This window comes from Lepisosteus oculatus, chromosome 28, assembly GCF_040954835.1.
Source record: "Lepisosteus oculatus isolate fLepOcu1 chromosome 28, fLepOcu1.hap2, whole genome shotgun sequence".
NCBI classification, from domain to species: Eukaryota; Metazoa; Chordata; class Actinopteri; order Semionotiformes; family Lepisosteidae; genus Lepisosteus; species Lepisosteus oculatus.
The window spans coordinates 5,259,279-5,278,640 of NC_090723.1; the positions used below are offsets into that span (position 1 = coordinate 5,259,279).

General features: G+C 47.6%; 1 protein-coding gene across 2 annotated transcripts; it reads left to right on the top strand.

Moving 5' to 3' along the window:
* The first annotated feature begins 1,146 nt into the window (after positions 1-1,146).
* Positions 1,147-18,533, top strand: kat2a (K(lysine) acetyltransferase 2A). 2 transcript variants are annotated; one of them, XM_069185678.1, is made up of 18 exons: positions 1,147-1,420; positions 2,215-2,338; positions 2,721-2,866; positions 3,497-3,586; positions 5,442-5,623; positions 6,146-6,337; positions 7,558-7,664; positions 8,564-8,677; positions 9,263-9,399; positions 10,864-11,072; positions 11,948-12,074; positions 12,513-12,623; positions 13,214-13,357; positions 13,679-13,793; positions 13,944-13,980; positions 14,435-14,498; positions 14,690-14,774; positions 15,327-18,533. In XM_069185678.1, exons 1-18 carry the CDS (start codon positions 1,193-1,195, stop codon positions 15,518-15,520), a joined length of 2,406 nt encoding a protein of 801 aa, XP_069041779.1. In that variant the 5' UTR covers positions 1,147-1,192; the 3' UTR covers positions 15,521-18,533. The 2 variants fall into 2 exon arrangements, with proteins under 2 accessions (XP_069041779.1, XP_069041780.1); XM_069185679.1 differs by having other exon boundaries at positions 8,567-8,677.
* Positions 18,534-19,362: the final 829 nt, after the last annotated feature.

The following is a 19,362-nucleotide window of genomic DNA, read 5'->3' on the forward strand; positions in this document are numbered from 1 at the left end:
TATAGTCTATGCTGTGTATAGTATAAACCTCAGATTAATTGAAGCGTTATTGAAAAAATGAGACATGAAATAGTTTCCCAATCCCGGACCAACTTTAAAATCTTGTCCCAGTTTTAGGTGTCCAAGGATTTTGGTCCACCTCAGTCTCCCCATTTAATGTAACTTGCTGGATGCCTCAGAATCGAACTTTGGGTTTTTACTGCAGGCAAAATGTTTAGAGGTGGTTCAGAAGTCACAGAATTGAAGTATATGGATATCACCTGCTGTGATAGTTTTTGGTAGTTGTGGTAGCTGTGGTATCCTGGTCTGGTGAGACCACAATGCCTTTTGGTTTTTGTACCAAGCTGATTAATTGCAAGCAAAATTAGTTTATTTACATGTGCATTTTATTTAATTTTTAGGTCTTATAAAGTTGTGTGTTTGGGTAGCTCTGTGCCAATCCCAAGGTTTGAGAATTCCTCTCATTCAGGCGTCAGTGGAAATGCAGCTAATCCGATTTAGGGAAAATAAGTCACTTCCGGAGTATTAAATACGTTAACAAGTTCCTTAGCGCTGCCTGGGCTTTGTACTGTGGATGAGACGCGATACAAATGTACGACAGGCGTTGTTTCTACGCGTGAGAGCTGATTTTGGCTCCATTGTGTCTGAATACACATTTCGCTCGCCAGACCTTTTTTTTTTTACCCTGGTGACATGTTAGATGCTACACCTTTCTAAATAACACAGCGAATTTTAATTCTCCTTCTACCAGCTTTTTTTTAATTACTTTTCACCTGAATCCCACCTACTCCAAAAAGAATATACAACAAAAGCCGCGTCAGTAACAACAGAGTATCGCTGCCTAGTGGTTAGGAGGATTAGCACATCCAGCTGGCACAAATAACGTTAAATTAAACATGCATGATAATGACCAAATATACATTGGTCATTGTCATGCGTGTTGTTCATTCAAGTCCTCCGGCGTAAGCCATATCCCACAATGAGAGCTCGTGACCTTATTTATTAAAAAGACCCTGTATCTAAAGCAATTTCGTAATTTAAAACAATCCATCTAGGCAAATGTAAAAACAAACGGCAATTCCCAGAACGCCTTTCGGTGACGCATGCGCAGTTTGGAGCCAAGCCGCCATCAACAAAACTTTATTGTTCACAAACACAACGGCAGGAGAGACAATCGACTGCGGCTATTGCTATGGCGGACCCGGCGGCGCAGGCCTCCGCGCAACCCCGGCTGCAGCAGCAGGCTCAGCCCGGCGGTGCGGGAGCGTCGAACACGAGTTCGGGCTCCGGATCCGGCAACAGCGACCCAGCCCGGCCGGGTCTGAGTCAACAGCAGCGGGCCAGCCAGAAGAAAGCGCAGGTCCGAGCTTTCCCGCGGGCGAAGAAGCTGGAGAAACTCGGGGTCTTCTCCGCCTGCAAGGTAAGTCGGCGGCGGACGATGGGATGAATGCACGGTGTGGGGGGGCAGGGGCGGGAGACCCGGGCCGTGTGCCCGCTGGGCGGGCTGTCCCTCCGGCCCCTGCAAGCGACCTGTAGGTGTGTGTGTCGAGGGCCGTGAAGTGATCAATGAATGGGATCGCTCTTCAGCTGATCCAGAGCGGGGCGTTCAGCGTCGCACCTACTGGCCCGCTTCCCAGCACACAGCGTGCAATGCAAACTGGTCCAGATTACGTTTCTGTGGAGTTTTGGCATTAAAACGTCCCTGTCATGCTTAACTACCTTCGTTTATATTTGCCCGGTGTCGTCTTAACCCCGGATAACAAGTGAAGCAGCGATGATATCCGGCTATAATGTTGTTACTGTGATTCCAGTCCAAATCGTCTTTTTAAATCCCAGGCTCATTGAAATCACCAGAACTCGCTACAGTTCAGAGCAGTTTTTTTGGTCTGAAACTGAACAATTGGCCGGCAGAGAATAATTATACATTTAATTATTAGTATTTTATTAATTGACGTTTTCAAGCTGACAGTAGGCAGAACATTAAATTGCAAATCGCAAATTAGACGCAGTCAACCTACTGAAGTTTGGTTCCGCAGTAACATTAAATCAGTATCGATCAGTACATTTTTTGTGCATTGAGTGCAATGATTTCTATTTTTATAGGACCGCTTGGTCGCGCCGTGGTAATGGAAGATGAACGGAGACCGATTTTCGCGCTGCGGAGAAACGCTGGAGATATGATCTCGTATCTGACTGTTTGTCTTGTCTTTGAAGGCCAATGACTCCTGTAAATGCAATGGCTGGAAAAACCCTAACCCTCCCACTGCCCAGCGGATGGATCTCCAGCAGCAGGCAGCCTGTCTCAGTGATCCCTGCCGCAGCTGTGGGCACGCTTTAGGTATCGCCTCTCCGCCGCCCTCTCCTTCAGATCCGCTGCATGCTGCCGGCACTGGCCCGACTTTGATACCTTAGTGTTTTCTGAATATGGCATACTGATTCTCTTAACAAGGTATCTTCACATACTCTGCTAGATCTTTGAGTGTTGGTTTCCTGTGTGCATAATAAGGCATTGGCTGTAAGATTAGGACTTTAAATGAAAGAATAAAGAAAATGAGATCACTGGCTGCACTGGTTAACATCTAAATTGTTTTGGTTACATATGAATGTCTCAGGGAGGAAATCGCCAACTCGTGAAATAACGCGTAGTGTTTCGCCCACTAAGGGGTGAAAACCTCGTATGGTAACGCCAGAATCCTGCTCTTCTTCCCTGCTTGGCACAGCGGATCACGTTTCCCACCTGGAGAACGTCTCCGAGGACGAGATCAACCGCCTTCTGGGCATGGTGGTGGACGTGGAGAACCTCTTCATGTCCGTGCACAAGGAGGAGGACACGGACACCAAGCAGGTGTACTTTTACCTCTTCAAGGTACGAGCCCTGCTGCTCTCTCGTCTTCTAGCGCCCCCTGGGGTCCAGGCCTCCAGCCTGGGAGCGGAGCAGGTATTGTAGCCCTGTAGTTGAACCGGCCCGGCCATCTGGACATAGGCCATTTCATTTCACCCCCTTCCGTAGGCCTTGAGCTGCCGGTGACTCAAGGAGACCTCTGAAACGATACAGGTAATCGGAGCTAGGTGGCACAGCCCGCGCAGCAGCCACTAGCCCTGGGGAGGAGCAGTGGCACTGTGGCTAAGGATCTGCCCTTGTGGCTGGAAGGTTGCCGGTCCAAATCCCGCGGCCGGCAGAGGAATCCTACTCCACTGGGCCCCTGAGCAAGGCCCTTAACCCCAACTGCTCCAGGGGCCTGCGTGGCGCTGGCTCTGCGCTCTGAGCCCAAGCTTCTCTCCCTGTCTGTGTCTCATGGAGAGCAAGCTGGGGTCTGCGAAAAGACAAATTCCTAATGCAAGAAATTGCACATGGCCAATTAAGTGATCTGGTCTTATCTTGATTTGGAAATGTGTTCCTTGTGGCCGTGTCTTCCTTTCGGAGATGTCCAGGGCGAGCTGCGAGGCTCTTCTCAATGGCCACTCATGTGCTTGCGTTCTCCCCATGTCTTCCCAGCTGCTCAGGAAATGCATCCTGCAGATGAGCCGGCCAGTGGTCGAGGGCTCTCTGGGCTGCCCTCCCTTCGAGAAGCCCAACATAGAGCAGGTGAGGTCTGTAGCTAGCGCCCGGCGAGCCGAGCGCTTCAGAGATTGCGGTGGTTCGAAACAGTGTTGTTGTATAATGTGCTCCGCATTATACCGTCATCCCTCGCTTTTCGTGGGTTCATACTTCACGGTTTCGTTTATTCGTGGGTCAAAAAGAAAAAAAGAATTTGGGGAGCTACCGGGCAGGCGACGGCGTTTCCGCAGGCCCGCGTGCCTGGTGTGTTAGTCTGCTTCTGAGCCTTTCGCGTCCGTTAACTGTTCTCTGACACGGACCCTGGGGAGCTGGAAGAGCCTCTGGAGGAGGACGAAGATGAGTTCACCGAGGAGGAGCTTGACGAGCCTCTCAAGAGCGCCGGTGAAGAGGAAGAGCAAGACCGGCAGTGTCCCCCCGAGCCTTTTGCAGCTCTATTCCAGGACCTCGGAAGACTGGAGGACAGAATACTGCACTCTGACCCTTCAGTGGATAGGCGCGTTAACGTTGTTCGGCACCTGGAACAGGTCTTCGAGCCGTACCACGTGAAGTTCAAGGGGTTGAAGGAAAGCAAGAGGCAGCTCCCCATCGCAGTGTTTCTGCAAAGAAAAGAAACTCCAGCCAGCGAAAGTGAGCCGGTCGCAAAATGACCTTAAAAGTGAGTGAAAAACAAAATGCTTTTCATTTTCATTATTTTGTGGAATGACTTAAAGGAATTTAATAACAAAGAAACCTGAAAAAACGCTTAAAAATGCAAATAAAGTCGTTCATTGGGCATAAAAGTTAGTTATTCATTTGTTACGGAGACTTTCATGCCTTTCCTTTGTCTTTTCCCTCCCTTTCCATATGCCAAAAAATGTGAATGTCAAGCAATATGCCCTAGAATGTCCTCTTAATTACCCTGGGTTAGAAAAAGAATACTAAAATGTTTTTTTGGGGACCAGGGTTGTTTTGGAGAGGGTGGTCAATTATTTGCGGATTTTCACTTTTCGCGGGAGGTCTTGGAACCTTTCACCCGGGAAAAGTGAGGGATGACTGTATAGTGTAATGCATTATATGCAATATATATGTGTATTATATTATAATGTGCTTTGCATCACGATGGGCATGACTGAAATCTTTAATGTTAATACATCTTGACTGCTGCCTGTGAGCGTGTGGTTCTGATTTTCCATTGTGGGCAAGCTGTATGCTCCTTATTAAATGAATTGGATGGATGCTATGCCCACAGTATAAAATCACGTCGTGTTTGTTTGGCCACTGTGAGTGCTATTTTCATTTAACAAGTGGTAATGATTGCAGATCGAGGCGAGCTTAGGTTTTCCTGCATCTACTTCCTGAGCTGCTTCTAGTCCTTGAACCGTGAACTCTTCGACTTTAAACGTCTTCTTGTATCCTCTCTGTGAACTATGATAAGCTGCTTACCAGCCTCAAAATCAAGGTCTTTCTCAAAATTCAGGCCCTATAAGTCAGAAAAGGTATGTCTGCGGGCACCTCAGTCACTTCCTCTCTCTCTTCTCCCTCTGCATAGTAGGAGAGGCTCTGCTCTATTTCTCGACAGCAGAGGCCTATGCCCACTGGAAGCTGCTGCTTCTTGGTTTTTAATGGAAGGGGAGGGGAATGGGAGCCCCTGTTTTAGGAAATTTTATCTTGGACAAGAGACACCATCTGGTATCCCTCAATTCCTTTCTTACACACCATGCCGTAGTTCTGGGCTTTAATGTCTAAGCTGAAGTCGGCAGATCACGGATGCAAAGCCTGAATTAGGAAGTAAATTAACATATTGTTTGTCCGACATGGCCTGTTTCTTGCAGGATTTTCTTTCCAGGTGGAATGGTATTAGACGCTTTGGTTATTTGGAGCTCACTGTCATTGTGCTTCCTAGGGTGTGCTAAATTTCGTGCAGTACAAGTTCAGCCACCTCCCCCCAAAGGAGAGGCAGACGATGTTTGAGCTGTCGAAGATGTTCCTTCTGTGTCTCAACTACTGGAAGCTGGAGACGCCTTCTCAGTATCGCCAGCGAGCGCAGAACGATGATGGCACAGCCTACAAAGTGGATTATACCAGGTACAGCATGCAGCCATGTTAGCCCTGTAGCATCATCTGAATAACAAGAATAATCCTTACACATGTGTAGCGCTTTTCTGAGCTCTCCACTGAAAGCACTTAATAAGTTATGGCGACTCTCCTCCACCTCCAATGTGTACCCCCACCTGGAAGATGCAACAGCAGCCATAGCGCACACAGTACACACCAGCTATCAGTGAGGAGGAGAGCAGAGTGATGAAGCCAGTTCAGAGATGGGGATTATTAGGAGGTCATGACTGCAAAAGGCCAGAAGGAAATTTGGCCAGAACATCAGGGTAACACCCCAACTCTTTTCGAGAAATGCTCTGGATTTTTAAATGACCACAGAGAGTCAGGACCTCGGTTTTATGTCTCATCTGAAGGACGGTGCCTTTTTTCAGTATTGATAGATACTTTATTGATCACTGTTCACTGTGTTTGGTTAAGAAGGGGGAGGGTTTCCGGCTGCGGGCGGGGGCGTCGGCGCGGGCCCGGTTCTGAGCGGCGTGCCTGTTCCCACAGGTGGCTGTGCTACTGCCACGTGCCCCAGAGCTGCGACAGCCTGCCGCGCTGCGAGACCACGCAGGTGTTCGGGCGCAGCCTGCTCAAGTCCATCTTCACCGTGACGCGCCGCCAGCTGCTGGAGAAGTTCCGGGTGGAGAAGGACAAGCTGCTCCCGGAGAAGCGCACGCTGATCCTCACGCACTTCCCCAAGTGAGGCTCGGCAGCGCGCGGGGGGGGGGGGACGAGAGGGGGCCCACCCAGCCCGTCTGGATGGGGGTCTCATCCGAATCCAGGGTGTCGGCTTCCACACTCCCGCACCCCTTTCCAGGCGTGATCAGAGGGGCCTGAGCTCCTTCATCCTTGTCCTGATCACAGAGAAACTAGTGTCAAGGTGGTCGGCACTGCTGCCTCGGGGCGCTGGGGTCCCCCGGTTCGCTTCCGGACCTGGGGTGCTGTCTGGGTGGAGTTTGCATGTTCTCCCCGTGTTCGTGTGGGTTTCCTCCCTCAGTCCAAAGGTGTTAGTTGGCTCCTGGGAGTACTGATGCTGGCGTGAGCGTGTGTGTGTCTGTGTTCGTACCCTGTCTCGCGCCCGCTGCTTGCCAGGATAGGCTCCAGCTCCCCCGCGACCCTGGATTGGATGAAGCGATTAGAAAACAGGGGGGTGGAGAGGTCCCAGCTGTTGTGGACACTGTACAGCAGGGGTCAACAGTTCCAGTCCTTGATGCTGGAGGTTGGATTCCTGCAGGTTTCAGTTGTACTTGTAATTAGCCACTGATTAACACTTAAACAGGTTATTTGACTTCTTAATTAGTTCATTCCTGGACTGAAAGGCATGCCCTACACATTTTTTACACTACAAGAAATGACCCTTTATACATAAATAATGAGTCAAAAGAGGGACAATCACATATTGTCAAAACCCTCCTTTTCAGAAAAGCCTTTACTTAACTGCTTCCATTCTTCACCCCTCTGCTCTTCTTAATACCATCTTCCACGGTCTCCTCTATTGTTATTGTTGTATTGTTGTAATTATAATTGTGTCCTGTCTTGTGAAATTTTCTTATTTATTGTTGTAGTTTTCTTATTTATTGTTATTGTCATCCTGTAAAGCGCTTTGAGAAGCCACCTTTAAAGGCGCTATATAAAATAAAGTTTATTATTATTATTATTATATGTTCATGGGCTCCAAGGAATCTCCTATACTGATCGGCTTAATGAATGGATGGACCTTTTTAGTCTGAAATAGAGAAATCTGGGGGGACCTGATTCAAGCATTTAAGAATCTCCAAAAATGATGAGACCTGAAAATAAAACGGAACTGCGTCATTTTATTGGTAAGGCTTCATTATTAAGATGCTGTAAGATGTTTGAACGAAGCCTGCTTGTTTTGCATTGCCTGCTGATTTGTGAGGACACTGTGTGCGTTTCAGGTTTCTGTCCATGCTGGAAGAGGAGATCTATGGTGAGAACTCTCCGATCTGGGAGGCTGACTTCACCATGCCTGCCACAGAGGGGTCACAGCTGGGCGGGCAGCAGGGTAACCTTGGAGATTGAGTCCTTTATTGCCATGGCAACAGAGCTGATTGGAGTTTTCCCACGGGCATCCCAGATAAAGAGGACAAAAAAAATACCTATCACACTTACAGAAAGTATCGTCCTGAGTCTGCAGCAGTTGAAGCCTCTTATGCATGAAGCGGACAAACTGCGAGCACATACTGTAGAAAACAAAACTCAAAAAACAACCAGAACACAAACACAATCTGAACAGACAGGCTGAGCACCATCTCGTCCTGGTAGGGCACCACTGTGCCAGGCCCTGGCAACTTGCTGTCACATCTGTCTTTTGCTCCTCCTACCTGTGCTCTGAAATAATCCTGCTAATATCTGCTAATTAAATCATTTTGACTTTTGTGCTGGTTCTGCAGTTAGTGAAGGTATAGAGAGATCTGGAAAACCTCCTGAGGACAGAGCTGTGTTTTCTATGAATTCCTGTCATTCTGCACTCAGGCTAGGAAAGCCCCATGTGAAGGACACAAGGTCTTTTTTTTCATTACACCTCAAAACCCAATTCCTTCACCCCTTATGAAGCCCAACAGGCCAGGTAAAACTAATGGGTGAGGGATTGGAGTGGTTCATCCCTCATTCGTTTCCATTTAAGACTAAAAAGGCTGTGTAGGTCATTCCTGTAAGTCCCAGAATGCATCTGGTTACTCTTCTCTGGCTGACAGCAGAGCAACAACATTCCTTATGAAATGCGACATCCAGATGCAATTTTCTAAATGAGGCTTTACTAGTGCATTGTACAGTTTTAACATACTGTCCCTTGATTTGAAGTTTTCACATCAATCATGCAAGTGAGATCTCAGCTGACACCGTCGTGTGGCGTGTCTGTAGTAGTGATCAGTGTGTGTAATTCATTGTGTGATGTGTCCACAGCAGTGATCAGCCCGGTGGCAGTGCCCAGTGTGACTCCCTTCCCCAAGAGCATCAACAGCAGCACCTCCCTGTGCTCGATGAATTTGGATACAGGAGTGTCAGAACCTCTGCCAGGTGAGATCTGGTTCCTGTCAGCCCGTGTTACATCTGGGTCAGCTCTCACTTCAGAATACAGACCTGTCCGGGGATCAGAATTCTTCCAAATTATTGGGCTACAAAATATGCTCCTGACTAAAATGACAGGAAACCACACATCCTCACAGATTTAACCAGCGTTAAAACTCATTATCTCACTGCATGTATAGTAAGGGACTCAAACCCAGTTCCTTGAGGGTCTTTCTTTTGATTTTTTTGAGAAAAACAGCAGTATTAGTCATTCGAAAACATTTTTTGAAATCATAAGAACTTTTTTTGGGGGAATAATAATAACTTATTTTATACAGCTTTTTTTGTTCAACTTTATCAAGGGTGCCAATAATTCTTGAGCCCACAGAACATGTATGATGACAAAGAAGAATATATATAATAAAGTAAAATATCCAATTAATTGTCCAAGTTAAGCCATGGGAATAAATAATGTTATATCACTAGTGTGTTGCAGTTCCGGCAATAAAATAAGCTATTTAGCACCTGTGGGTGTATTAACAGATTCCCACAGGGAGAGAAACTCGTATATATGGGATTTTTGTTGCTGCCCAGGAGAGAAGAGGAAGCTCTCGGAGACGCTGACGTTGGAGGATGCCAAGAGGATCCGGGTGATGGGCGACATTCCGATGGAGCTAGTGAACGAGGTCATGATGACCATCACTGACCCGGCCGCCATGCTGGGACCAGAGGTCAGAGCACTGCCCACTGCTGGCCGCGCAATCGGCGATAGGTTTGCCAACCAGATATTGGCAGGTTTTCTACACCCCCGCCTCCTTACTGGGAAATAAATTCGCACCGTCCTCACAAGGACCTGTCATTAGCTATGCGCTTTGTTGAAGTATGACGGTGCGTATCTCAGTATTGGCTGGCGGTCGAGAAATCCTAGGTCGGTAATTCTATTCATTTCACATGCAGTACGTTATGAGTCCAGAGCTACTCGTGGTTTATAGGTGCGAAGCCATCGGGGAGCACATGCCTTTTACCTGGATGGGACTCCAGTCTGCCACAGGGCCTACAGCCAGCAGTGCTGGTTCCCCTTTCTCAGCTGGGTGGATTGCAGTACCTTAATTCCCAACACCCTGTAACTCACAGCTGGCAGCCCACCTAGCAGGTGTGAGCCTGGCCAGTACCTGGATCGGTGACCTTGGAAAAACTAAGATTGTTGCTGGAAGAAGTGTCAGTGGGGCCAGCAGGGGGTGCTCACCCCACGGTCTGTGTGGGTTCCAATGCCCCGGTATCGTGATGGGGACGCTGTACTGTAAAAAGGCGCCGTCCTTTGGATGATACGTAAAACCGAGGTCCTGACTCCCTGTGGTCACCCTGGTGTCCTGGCCAAATTTCCCATTGGCCTTTCCCAATTGTGGCCTCCTAATAATAATCCCCATCTCCGAACTGGTTTCAGCTTCATCACCCTGCTCTCCTCCCCACTGAAAGCTGGTGTTGGGGAGCGTACTGGTGCACTCTGGCTGCCGTCGCATCATCCAGGTGGGGCTGCACACTGGTGGTGGTGGAGCAGAGGCCCCATCACTTGTAAAGCACTTTGAGTGGAGTGTCCAGAAAAGCACAATATAAGTGTAAGGATTATTATTACCTCACTCAAGGTGCAACAGCAGTACCTGCAGCAGAGACTCAAACCCACAACCCACCAGTTATGAGTCTAGAGACTTTTTACCTATGTAACACTGCCCCCACCGGACAGTTCTGTCACATTATAAAACAGTCGTTCAGTTTTTTTGACAGTGTGTTGCAAGTGCAAATGTGGCACAACACACATCAGAGCCCAGCTGTGCAGCAAGACTCAGGCATGGTCTTAGTCATCATGGTGGCTCAGAGTATTAGGCAAGTGATGCTAGCAAAATCCCGTTGTTTTTCTTTATATAGCAGTAGTAAGTTGTGTACGTCACGTGGCGTGAAGATTTTTAGGAATGCTTCTCTAAATGTGTGTTAATAGCAGGCTCTAGTATCTCTCTTTAGGGAGTTGGCATTGGGTCTGAAACTTCCAGTATTTATGAAAACATCTGAGAAGGAGACTTCACCCCCTGCCCCGTCTTTTGCTGAAAGTGGCTGATAGTTTTTGTAAAAAAGCGATCAAAATTGCGAAAGCCGTCTTGTTCCGCACCCTGAATCGGTCTTCCTCTTCCTCCCCGCCGAAGCCGAGCCTGCTGTCGGCCAACGCGGCCCGGGACGAGACGGCGAGGCTGGAGGAGCGCCGAGGGATCATCGAGTTTCACGTCATCGGCAACTCGCTGTCCCAGAAGTCCAACAAGAAGATTCTGATGTGGCTGGTGGGCCTGCAGAACGTCTTCTCGCATCAGCTGCCCCGCATGCCCAAGGAGTACATCACCCGGCTGGTGTTTGACCCGTAAGTCAGCGTCCTGGGATGGGAGCTCCCGGTCCCGGAGGCCAGCACGCCTGCCGGTCTTTATTCCAGCCAGGCTCCGCAGCCGAACCCCTCACACCGGGGTTTGTTCGAGCCACGCAGCTGTTTTCAGCTCTTAACTCATGTTGCAGTTTGCCTTTTAATCCCGGCATGTCAGGAGTAACACAGACTTCCAAAATTCGGAATATGAAAAAAAAAGCAAGCACCTCATTAGTTCAGATAAGACTTCATGGTTGAGTTATAAAGCAAGACGTGTAAGGAACGACAATCAGCAGGTGTGTGTGTGTCTGCCTTCAGGACCTGAGCTCTGAATTCCTGGAGTCTTTCAGTAATTTTCTTCATTTTGTTTAATTCTGTATGACTTTGTGCAGTTGTTTTTATGTGTCTCGCCTGAGCCAGGTGGTTTTCTTCAGTCATTCCTTTGGCTTTGCTGCTCAAAAGCTAGATAGGATCACTTTATTGGTCATATACAATTTCTTGCATTAGGAATTTGTCTTTTTGCACACCTCAGCTCTACATTAAACACACAGGCACACAGACGGGGAGAGAGAAGCTTGGGGTCAGAGCGCAGGGTCAGCCATTTATACAGCACCCCTGGAGCAGCTGGGGTGAAGGGCCTGGCTCAGGGGCCCAACGGAGTAGGATTCCTCTGCCGGCTGCAGGATTTGAACAGCCACAGGTGCAGATCCTTAGCCACAGTGCCATCACTCCGCCCTCCACGCGTCTGCCCTGGTGTGGGTAAAGAAGTGTGAGATGGTTCCTATTGGCCGCGTGGCGCCTAAGCAATGTTGCGTCAAGTTTAAAATGGAAGCTGTTTTTCTCGCGCCGTCCTGGGGTTCACTTGCTTCTCCCCGCAGGAAGCACAAGACCCTGGCGCTGATTAAAGACGGGCGGGTGATCGGCGGCATCTGCTTCCGAATGTTCCCCACGCAGGGCTTCACCGAGATCGTCTTCTGCGCCGTGACGTCCAACGAGCAGGTCAAGGTACGAGAGCACGGCTCGTCACGTTTTACTCAACAAGCTCATCGTGCGCCCCACTGACCTTTCTGATGGCCAGCATACCATTCACAGTGCCTACAGAACGCCATTACACTGCCATTCAAGGTCCTGTGCGACCATTGCACAGGTATGTAAGTGTCCATAATGACCATAACCCCAAGCTTAGCACATTTTGACCTCTTCTGTGACAAATCAAACTTTTGTATTTTTAATGCATGATGCTCTAAAAGCATCCATCAGTAGTCTTTATGCAGGAAACCACAGCAGTGTGTTCCTGCCCCATCCAGCTTTGGTTGTAAACTAGATTTCTAGTAATCCAGTGAGCTGCAGTTTTAAACGTCCATGAAACCAAAGGCAGCACGCAGCCCTTGGCACGCTCTCCGGTGTCACTCTCGTGGTGACCGGCGCTCATCTCTGTTCCAGGGGTACGGCACGCACCTCATGAACCACCTGAAGGAGTATCACATCAAGCACAACATCCTCTACTTCCTCACGTACGCGGACGAGTACGCTATCGGCTACTTCAAAAAGCAGGTACTGCCCCCAAACTCGGCAGCCTTATCCTGTCCGGGCCCTCAGTTTGATGTTCTGGTAGGTGGGTTAAAGCTTCTGGAGAGCGTTGCAGAAGCTCTTGATCACTCCGCACTGTGGAGAAGTATTTAGATATTATAGGTAGTTCTGTAATAGCGATTCCACCTGGAAACAAGTTTTGTGATGCCTTTTTGATTCAGTCATTTGAAAAACCAGTGAAAGTCACTCAGTCCTTTTTCCTGTACAGTGACCAGATTTTTTTTGTACCTGCGTATTATGAATGATGGTTGTGTAGCTGCTGTCATGTCTATAATTCAGACTGTTAGACTGGTGGAAGTATCAGTTGGGCAGCATACTGAGATCATGTGAACTTGATCAGATCCTTGAAGGTTTTCAGCACATTTGACGTATGCCCTGAGCATTCTGTGTAAAAATGAAATCGGGCACTCCCATGTGGCTGGAATTATTAGTTGCAGATTTTGACAAAATTTCCTTATTTTAGTAAGGAAAACCTAGAAAAGCTGTTTCACGGTTAAGCAGCAGGTAATTTTCCCCAAATAACGGTGTTCGTTTTCTGCCTATCTTTGATGCAGGGTTTCTCCAAAGACATTAAGGTTCCGAAGAGCCGGTACCTGGGCTACATTAAGGACTACGAGGGGGCCACGCTGATGGAGTGCGAACTCAATCCCAGAATTCCATACACAGAACTCTCGCACATCATCAAGAAGCAGAAGGAGGTACAGCTGCGGGCTCCTCACCCCTCGTGTCGCATGTCCTCTCCTATCGTGACTTTCCAGTGACATTAAAGGGCTTGTGCACACCTGTCAGTTTGATGTGGCCTTGTCTGGGAGCCTGCAGTATGTTATTCCATGATACGCCAAAGGCAACATAGCTTTAATAGTTTCATTCTTACGCCCGTTATTCCATTTTGGACACTCTTAGTCCTTTCCATAATCCCGTCTATATGTCCGGAGCTGTAGGAAGGACGTTTTCAGCTCCCTTTTCTCACGGAGACGTGCAGTGGAGAGGGCCGCGTTTCAGCTTCGCTCTCGTTGCAGATCATAAAGAAGCTGATCGAAAGGAAGCAGAGCCAGATCCGCAAGGTGTACCCGGGACTCACGTGCTTCAAGGAAGGAGTGCGGCAGATTCCCGTGGAGAGCATTCCCGGCATCCGTAAGTAACCACCGGCTCATTTCCCCCAGACGGACCCCCCCTGCCGCAGGCCGCTGGGACTCTGTGTTAATTGTCGAGGGCTGTTCTTTTGGTTATTTTAATTCTTCTTGCTTCTCAGTCTGTGCATCACGCCTTTCATTTGCCTTGTAGGAGAGACTGGCTGGAAGCCCAGCACCAAGGACAAAAGGTAGGGGACTACTCCTGTGTCGTTCTATAACACATCACCATCTTGTGCTGCACTGTGAAAGACCGTTGACAGAGCCTTCAGGTTGTAGTGGCAGAGAAGACACAACGCCTGATAACGTCCCAAAGCCCACTTCCTTACTGTGAACGTGTTAGCAGTGTGGGCTCAGCCTGCGTTTTTATTTCTCCCGTTACCCTGTTCAAGAGCTCACAAGTGTAGAACAATGCTGAAAATTCAGCAGCAGCTGCTCTTTTCCCCAGTAGGGATGTGTGCTTGTGGAAAAGTGGGGATCTGTATGGATCGTGCCAAAAGGAAATCTGCTGCCATCTTTGGAGTGACTTCGGAAATGCCAAGACTAACAGGAAGCTTTTTCTTGGAGCACTCTTGATTCTTAAAGTCGTACGTTTCTGTTTTAATTCAATATGGAAAACCTTTTTCTATTCATCTACTGTTGCAGCAAAGAGCTCAAAGATCCAGACCTGCTGTATAATATGCTGAAGAATTTGCTGGCACAGATTAAGGTAAGGCTGTGTTAACAGAAGGACCACATGTTGTCCCATATCTCTTCTGTTTCACTTTAAAAACCTTGCATGCTTGTATGTCACTGTCTGTCTTTCTTTCCTCTCTGTTGAGTGGGCACTGTTGACAGTGTTTGTTTAGACAATAGAGGAGGGGGTCCCCTGCTCATGCAGATCTCTTGTTGTGCCTGTAGACTCACCCAGACGCCTGGCCTTTCATGGAACCAGTGAAGAAGACAGAGGCCCCAGATTATTACGAGTTCATTCGCTTTCCAATCGGTAAGTAGAAAGGTCGTTTCTGTTCCTGAGTGGCCGTTTTTAAAAAGAATCTGTGTTTTTTGGAATAGCATGAGATTTTCCAATCATTCTCTCAGCCTGTCTTACTTCACAAGCAAGGTCGATGGGCTAAGTTATTGCTTGATGTCATTCCTGGTTATTTTCTTCAGCAGCCTAAAGTGCGAATTGGGCAGAAATGCCCCACTTCATTTGTAAACTGCCTGACGTTACCACTTTAACTGTTTGCCTGCCAGTTTAAGTTGTATAAATGATCTTTAATCCCGCCTTGTGAAAAGGGGGAAATTTGACCAGGATGCTGGGGTAATGCCCTGGGGTACTGGCCCCGCTAACACTTCTTCCAGCAGAACCTCAGCTTTCCCAGGAGTCTCCCCTCCAGGTATTGGCCAGGCTCACACCTGCTGAGCTCCAGTGGGCTGCCAGCTGTGGGTTGCAGGGTAATATGGTTGCCGGATGGGAGAATCCCTGAACTTGTGTGTCAGATTCAGCGGGTGGATCAGTCGAGGTGTCCCACGGCCTGCGTTTTGCTCTTCCCAGATCTAAAGACTATGACGGAGCGCCTGAAGAACCGGTACTACGTGACCAAGAAGCTGTTCATCGCGGACCTGCAGCGCATCATCTCCAACTGCCGGGACTACAACCCGCCCGACAGCGAGTACTGCAAGTGCGCCAACACGCTGGAGAAGTTCTTCTACTTCAAGCTCAAAGAGGGTGGGCTGATTGACAAATGAGGTACCCGGCGGGCGCGCGGGAAAAGACGAACCCTAAAAATCTTCCGTTTGCAAGCGATTCGGTGAGGAAATGGTGGAAACGCCTGTCAGACATCCGCCGACGGCATGAGACCCCGGCTACTTAAAACCTGGATCTTGTTGTTCAAGAAGAAGACATCTGCCCAGTCCCTCGTGTTTCTGAAGTGAACGCATCCTTAAAGAATTCAATTTTTTTTTTCCAGGGGGGAGTCAGGGAGGGGGGGGGGTCTTTTTTCATGAAATGGTTTGTCTCAGTGGGCCCTTGTGCATCACCTCACGGTGGTCCTGTATGTTTTAATGGCAGCTTTCTTGATGGGGCGTCGCTCGTTCTAGGAAGGGAGATCTCTCTCGTGGAGGGTGGGGGAGGCAGCCAGCCAGCCTGCCTCCTCACCAGGCTTGGGGGGCGCTTGCACTCGGTTCTTGCCTTCAGCCTGGAAAACCGCAGACCCAGAAATGGTGTCTTGTGCATAGTTTCAAGACGCCTTGACTTGAAAAGGGAGCCAAGCGTGAGAGGTCTCAATAATGTCTGTGTTGCCCTGGAAGCTTGAATCGGCGGTGACGTTTTTGATACTGCGGTTCATTGTACAGCACCCAGTCGCCGGAGCCCGGGAGGACCGACTGCGTTCCTCTCTCTCCAGCTGGTTTCTGCACACCTGACGATGTGTGCCAGTCTGCACAGTTTCCACACGTCTGTTGCCATTAATGTTGTATTTTGTGGGTTTCGTTCCCTCTGTGCCTCCCCTACCCCACGCTGGTTCTTCAAGACCCAGAAAGACACGGAAAGATGCTTTCAACAATCGACAGATGTCAGAGTCGCTAAACCGAGAACCGGACAGGAAGCCTGGGGGGGTATAGGGTGTACAGATTTTATAAGGTGTTTTAACTTTAAAAAATGATACAGTCCTTCCTGTACATACCTGTAGCTTTGCATAAGTTCCTCAATGGGGCAGTTTTTTTAAAAACCAATACTGTTTTGGATGGAATCTGAAAATGTTCCGTCTCGGTTCAATTGCAGCGTGTACGAGACCATTCTGAATTGAAGTACATGCCCCCCTGCTGTCTTGTCAGTGTTGTTCACAGCGAGGACCCTCCAGAGAGAAACGAGGTCTTCATCTGTGGTTTAAATGAATTCTGGAAGTAAACTAACCTGCAGCTGATGTAGTTCTGGCCGACCTAGGTTTCTCACTGCCAGAAAGGCAATCCAACAGTCTCATCACAATAAAAAAAGTATGAATTGTGTGTGAATGCATCATTTAATAACCTGGGGCTCAGCCTGAGTTACCATTTACAGTTCTAAATATAAATCCGAAAAACCTTCATAGCCATAATGGTGTTCATTTATTAACCACTGTCTATATCCTGGCTGAGCTATCGTTATCAGTTTATTGTTTCCTGGTATATGTTGACTTAATGTTATGAGATATGGGGAGTCAATGGGATTCAAACTTGTAATTTAGTGAAGAACATGGCTGCCATGTTTTCTGCTGTACAAGTAAACATGAGTGAAGTCTTGAAAGCTAAGTGAGGTTTATGCTGAAGTCCTTGAACAAGAGGATACGAGCGGTGGACAAGGCGATGTCTAATCATGGGAAAGTGCTGGGAATATTGTTTGGGTTTACTGTGGGGTGGGCTTCCATGCGGGTTTTCCAGGGAATACTGCAAGTGTAGATCTGTTTTTAGGTAGTGTAATGTGGAATGTTAATGCAGCACAAACTCCTTGTGCCTCTGTGTATACTGGAGACCTCACCTGTAATAAGGTGCCTGACCTGCAGGTCATACAGTGCTGCTATTGGTTAAAGATGCCAAACAACGGTACCAACCACTGCCATTTACTGATTGAAAAGCTTCTCTTTCATTATGGAATTATCCCTTGTCTCATGGTCTCATGCTGCATTTGTGCACTTGTCATAGAACTAATTGGCACTGCGTAGAAGTTCAGCGAGATGCACCCGGCCAAGATTCCAGATGCTGCTGACTCGGAGTTAGTAGTGGGTGCAACGTCGCTCAGGTATCGCATTGAATGGTAAAGGGTCCTCATTTTAAAATGAGAGGGAAATGCATGAAGCAGGGGAGAGGAAGGTCAAAACCAGGGCACAGACCATGAGATATGATCGATCAAAATCATACTGTGTGGTGCTCTGGTACTAAGATTTTCTTTTGCGTATTTAGACAACCTGCCTATTTGCAGATCTCCAAGCTGCCGTGCCTGCTCCTGTGGGAGTGCTGGTTTGTGCATCTGAAACACTGCGGCAGTCAGTCAAGCCTGTACTCTGCCTGTCAGTCAAGCACCAGAAAAAGAACACTGAGACAAGAGACTAAACTCTATGACTGCGCGGAGAGGCACTGTCAAGGGTGGTCGCAAATACCTTGCTGGTTAAAGGTAAATGATGGATTCATTTCGCACAGGTGGAATCGATCTCCATCCACATGGCGTCATCACAGCGCCCAGCTGATTGACGGGTGGAGCAGAGGCTCCATCAGGCATGCAACCCAGAGCTCCCACAGCAGTCGTAAACCAGCATTTTAGGCATCTCTGGCGCCCCAACCAGGATGTAGGGTAGCCAATAGGTTGTCATGACACTCATCGGGAACAGGCAACTTTCTAATCCTGGATGGATCAACCCTGTACTTGTTGGTCATGAGAGAAAATTAGGTGACTCATTTGCATTCTGCCGAACAGGCTACCAATCTGTTTTTTTTCTGTCCACGATATTATCTCCTGTTTCTTAGCAATGTGTAATTGTACTTGAACAGAGGTGACGTTTGCTGAAAACCTGAATAACCTCACGGTGTCATCCCTTTTTCCCCCTCTATAGCAGATACTGCTTTTCGTTTTCATGGTTTCATCTCTTCTCCCAGTCCCTGAGTTGTTTCACTAGTGTAGCTTTCTCAACGGAAAACCAGTAAGGCTTTTCAAAATGTGTTTTTAAGCTGCTTGCAAATTGTGAGCACAGTCTGTAAACTGTTCGTGCTAATAAAATGTTTTGTAAGAACACCAGAGTTTGCTTTTGCTTTGCTTCGTATCTGCGCAAATAACGCAAAATGATGACTTGAAAGAATTGCATAATGAATGGCAAAATTGAAATTAAAGTTAGAAAAGTTGAGATTTTATTTCCTGTTCCTTTGGATGCGGATGCAGGCACAGGATTTGCTCTTTGTGTAAGTGCAGTTGAATTAAAATAAATCACTGCTGACTTCTAACTGAGCCATCACACCTTGGAAAAGCCCAACAGATGAACAGTTTGAGGTGCACACTGCTGTGAAAAGTAATGCAGAAATTGCAGGTTTGGATTACGAATAATTAAGGTGATGCCATGAAGGGACGTGCTGTTTTATTGTTGCTAAAAATGAATTTTAAAAAGCTATGATTACAGTTATACAACTTAAAGTTAATTTGTGGCTATGGTGATTGTTTTATTTAATACATGGAATTAGATGTGTTAAGTACTTAAAATTACAGAGTACTTCGAAATGGAAAGCGGGTCTGGTGTTTGGCACTTGTGTTCTACTGGGTGCCAAAAACATTCTAGAAAATGGTTTAACTTGCCTTTGAGTAATTAAGTTGGTTTTTATCCAGATATTTGATTATTTACATTTGTTAGTGATTCATGGAGCACTAGGGGCAGACAGGAGACTGTTTGAAATATGCTGTGTGGTTTGGCAGATTTTTCTGTGATCGTAATAAGATAATAGTGAGGTAATAATAATATTCACTGTGCTTCCTATAAATGTTTCTCAGTTTCCTGTCAGTGGGATAAACATAAGGGAGAAACGGCTAGTTTGAGATTTGTTTAAAGTGTGTGCTGGGACCTCCGGGTCCATAT